Source organism: Montipora capricornis, chromosome 5 (assembly GCF_036669925.1).
Source record: "Montipora capricornis isolate CH-2021 chromosome 5, ASM3666992v2, whole genome shotgun sequence".
Lineage (NCBI taxonomy): Eukaryota > Metazoa > Cnidaria > Anthozoa > Scleractinia > Acroporidae > Montipora > Montipora capricornis.
Window position 1 is genome coordinate 23441997 of NC_090887.1, and position 5000 is coordinate 23446996.

Genomic DNA, 5000 nt, shown 5'->3' on the forward strand with positions numbered 1-5000 from the left:
GCCACCGCCGGCATTTAAATTTTTAATTTAATTTGAGTTTTATCATTATCATTATTATTATTATTTATTTTTACCAGATACATGTAAGATTCAAGTTTGTATGAAAGAGTGCTCAATGAAGTTTGTTATTATTATTATTATTATTATTATTATTATTATTATTTTCTGTTTTTGTTTTTGAAGTTTTAAAACAGAGAAATACTTAATTGCTTGTAAATTTATAGTTCTTACCTTTTGGAGATATTTTAATGTTTGTAAATATTTTTATCATGGAAATAAAGTGATTATTTGTTATTATTATTATTATTATTATTATTATTATTATTATTATTATTATAACATTACAAGGGTGAAAATTGGATGAAAGCCACAACTATTGGCGAACATAAATTGAATAAAACAGTTATGTTTCACACACAATACAGCAAGAAAATTACAAAACTAGCGGCATTTCCGGGTACGAATAACCAAAAACCCTATGGGAAACATGGAAACGTAATCCCGAACCAAACGCAGTGCCGCAAACACTTCGGGGTTTAATTAATCTACTTGAGTAACACATGATGTATAAAATTAAAAGCATAAATAAAGCTTAACTACAAGTTACGTCTAGAACGGTTCAGCACTTGAGCATCGGTGTAACGTTGTAAACTTGATTAAGCTATAAGAAAAGGCACAGGAAGCACTGTATTGGCAAGCGTAACCTCAAGAAGACGAATACGCAAAGACTGAGCCGCCGAAAGATAAGAAATGGAGCTAAAAACTGAAGCAGCACACAGACTGTCCGCTCTGGATAAGAGACATGGGCCAGCTAGAGAAATAAAGAACCTATCCTGCAAAACGTTTTACAAGTCCAAATCTCGAAAATTGAGGGTAAACGGTGTCGACCTAGAATGATAATCACATGCTAAATGTACCTAGCTTAAATACAGCATTGCTGCAACCCAGGCCCTGTCACTCACTCTAGTGACGCACAAATATTCAATTTCAGGCTTTTTCGTTCCACTCAATCGGCAGAAATTCCATATTTCAGCTTCACCATGCAACAGATGCAAGAAAAATATACCATTAGGTTTCTTTTTGAAGTCTTGGCCGCACACTTTTAGGGGGAGCAGGGATAGCGCAGTGGTTAGAGCACTCGCCTTCCACCAATGTGGCCCAAGATCGATTCCCGAACCCGAAGCCATAAGTGGGTTAAGTTTCTCTTGGTTTCTTCTCTACCTCGAGGGTTTTTCTCCGGATTCTCCGGGTTCTTCGGTTTTCCTCCCTCAGCAAAAACCAACATACAGCTGATTCCACCTGGCTGTAAGCTGTGGTCCAAGGTCACACATGGACCGTATAGCGGCTGGACCATAGGCGCCATTGTATGCTTTCGCTTCGAGCTTGTTGAGCTGCGTCGTTGCTGTACTTTGCAACGGCGATTAGCCACGACAATTATTATTATTATTATTATTATTATTATTTTAATTATTACTGTCGTAACATTACAAGCGTGAATATTGGATGAAAGCCACAATTAGAATACAAAATTAGGGCTTGGAAATGTCTGACTACAAGAGGCTTGAGACCCAAAGACTTGGAAACGGAAGTCCTGGAAATGATATTATCTTTAACATGTCCATCCTTGACAGTAGTACTCTTCCATGGCCATCGACCATGTCCCTGAAAAACTCTCTCGCTAACCCCTCTCTCGGCGGCCTTAGAAGCTCCCCCAGATCTACTGAGTGTGGGAGCCATATATTGACGGATCCGGAACCAGCCTGTTCGGGAAATAAGTACACGCTCGAAGCTATCTCGAACACAACAGTCGATTTATTGACACACCCAATTTTCACAGCACTTGCAATTGTTTGTTCTCATCTGGTATAACAAGCGCCAAGAAGACGCCGTAAAAACCTACAAATAAACAGCGAATTACACTCTGAAATAAAGAACTGACGGAAGGCGAGTTTTTACTTACCATTTGATGAGAACACTGCCACTACAGTAAGCACAAATCAATTCGCAGCTGGAAGTTTGTCAAGCAAAATCACGAAGAGGTTCACAGAACCAAAATCAGCTCCCGCCGCGTGCTGGTATATCGTTAGGATTGGGATGGACTAATAAATGGGGAAACTAATGTTGAGCCCTCGCAGATCCTTAGCCAGCCAAGTGATCCCTGAATGTTGAATAGCCGAGAACTTTGTTTTTGATCAAAAGTTTGCGGGAGGACTTGGTCTTCAGGAAACTGTCTGCTGACTCGTGTGCCCACCTAATGCTACCAGTACTGAAAACGCAACGTCAACTGTGGATCCGTAAAAACTGCGGCTTACCTCCAGAGACTTTCCTGGGATAACATGACTCAAGAAACAAAGCATTACACAAGTTCAAAACCGCTAACTTTGAACCAAAATTAGGGAAAAGCCATTAAATAAACGTCTCGGTAAAATCTAGTTAAGGTGATCTGACAGTGATCATGAATAGAACACACACACTCCCTTGTGACCCACAAAACAGTAATCTAAAAATGCAACGTAAATATCAAAAAAATGTTACAGAGAGGTAACAAAAGACCTTTAAAAAATTCGTACACTTGAGGCAGCTGCCAGTCTCATCAGTACAAAAGCCCGACAAAAATATTCTCTCTGGAAATTAAAAGGTAACAAGAAAATTAAACAGTGGTACTAGCACCAAAAATGCTGTATCTAGATTTACCCCTTACAAACAGTAGCTAAAGCGCGGCCAGGAACCGGCCAGTCATAAACAAATGGGTACCAGTGTCTACCATCTTGGCACAAAAAACAGGATGATTTACAGAAGGGAATCACATGGCTTCCTTCGCCCATACACGTTCTCAAACGAGAAAGAACTCTAACAACTTTTGACACAGGCTGATGTAGCCCGATATAGTTCAAGTTCCAATCTCGAGTAAAGGCGCCAACCGCCTCGGTCCTGGGATGGTAACAGCTAGAACTAAAGCGGGCTTATTTAGCATAATAGCAGCAAGAAAACCTAACAACTATGTGATCGGAGGCCCCAATCAGAATCTTGATCTATAAAATCGTGAATATTTCATCATTAAAGGTATAATCGTCAAAGTCGAAAAGCCTACTTAAGCGAACAGCGGTAAGATTACATTCCCTAAGAATCCACTTAATATAAAGAGAAAAACTAAATCCGAAGCAGACGAGAAAGAAGTTGCGGTTCATGTAGGCACTTAGCTGCCGTAACGAACAATACTCACAACGTTTGTGTTGTCTGTAAACCATGCTGATCTACAACAGAGGCCAGAAAAACCTGTCATAAACAGCCATGCAGTCCGGCGTTCCTAACATAGAACCAGTATGGTTTTTGACCTTAAAGATTCTGCTCTCAGTAACAGACATACACTCTGAACCTTCATAAGTATCCAGTACAATACAAAACCAAGTGATAACTTGCGTTGGTTCCCTTTGGGACTTTTCCTCATTAACAACAAAACAACGCTAAAGCAAGTTAGTGTTAACTGACAAACTACTGATCTTGGCTTCGTTATTGTTAGTTCCGATCTCGCTCCAAAGCCGTCATCGAGGTAAAAAGACAATGGAAATACCTTTTCTTCTAAGTCAATAAAGACTTGAGTAACTTAGAAAAAGAAACAGAGCGGAGGGTAAGCCGAAAGGCAAAATTACAAACTGAAAATATTTGAACTTTTCGGACCCCAAAAACGCAGGAGAAAGCTAGAAGTTTTCTATGGTCAGGAAAAATGTCTATGTCACAGTGGATATAATCAGACTTGAGGTCACAAAACTGACAAATAGAAAACCTTAGAAACGATCTTCAGGGCTGTGGAAATATCTTCACACCAGTTATATTTGCTTAAAAGACAAAAAAATAACGTGCCTCAAATCAAGTATAAATCTTTTCTTCCTGAGATTTCCAAAGAAACTGAAAAGGGGGTTATAATCTCAGGTGGGCAAAAAAAGCGGTTCAATACATCGCTATGTTAAATATTCATAAATAACGTCAAAAACAAGTTCTCCGAGTCTTCCGCAGAGCTTTATGTTTGTTTACATGCACTCACCGTAAGTGGATGCCAGGCGGCGCCTGAGGATGCACATCACAAAACGGAATCTTGTAACTGTCACATATGACACTAAAGATAAATCCTGTGGCACATATGCCGTTAACAAGAGCTTACTGGAATGGCTCTTCAATATAGCCTCCGAAACTAAATAATCATAGGTAATTAAAAACAGTCATGAAAGTACTAAAAGCAAAATTGGACATCATTACACCTTCGACTAGACTTGGACAGCCAACTAGTCGTTGACCGGTATGAGACTTGGAAGACAGAAGGACACCAGGTTTGCTTTCTCCAGAGATTCGTTGACTTAAAAGAAAACTTAACCAAGCAAGGGGTCTTGGCTTATTCTATCGTGTCAGACAGCTCCATATTAAATCGAAACTGGTCCCCGATTGCCTTCATCTTGAATCCAAGTGACTCGTCGAATATCAGCTTCTAAACTTCTCTCAGATATGTGCCGGCGGAATCACTGTTAGCTCGATTGAAGACAGACATTAAAGATCTCTGCACTTCATCAAAACTGAAAACCGTCATTAACCTTAGCAACTGTTGACTCAACTATTGTCACAACGTCAGAATTCAGAAATAAAGACATACTAGGGGTGATTTCGAAAATTGCGTATAAACAGTGTCGACCTAAAATTACAAATGACATGCTCTACCCGGATTAAATACACCAGTCACTACCCATAATCCCTCTCTAACACCTACTGCAACCCAGGCCCTGTCGCTCTAGTGACACAGAAATATTCAATTTCAGGCTTTTTCGTTCCACTCAGTCCCCAGAAATGTCCCTTTTTTTAGCTTGTTTTAGATAAATAGACATTCTCGCGCCAAGTGATGTTTAATTTCCACTTCCTTCCGGGCTCTGTAAATGAGTTCAGTGGAGACAAACATTTAATCATCGTTTCCCTTCCTTCAGTTTTTTGTTTTCTGGAATCTGCAAAATGTAGCA

General features: G+C 39.7%; 1 protein-coding gene across 1 annotated transcript in view; it reads left to right on the forward strand.

Annotated features, from left to right (window-relative positions):
* Positions 1–114, forward strand: part of LOC138048527 (uncharacterized) — a gene marked incomplete at its 5' end in the record, with an annotated part of 1695 nt that extends 1581 nt beyond the window's left edge. The window contains one exon of the mRNA XM_068894709.1: positions 1–114. This exon is cut by the window's left edge and continues 1581 nt beyond it. Coding sequence (XP_068750810.1) covers positions 1–18 — 18 coding nt within the window.
* Between the last annotated feature and the right edge of the window lie 4886 nt (positions 115–5000).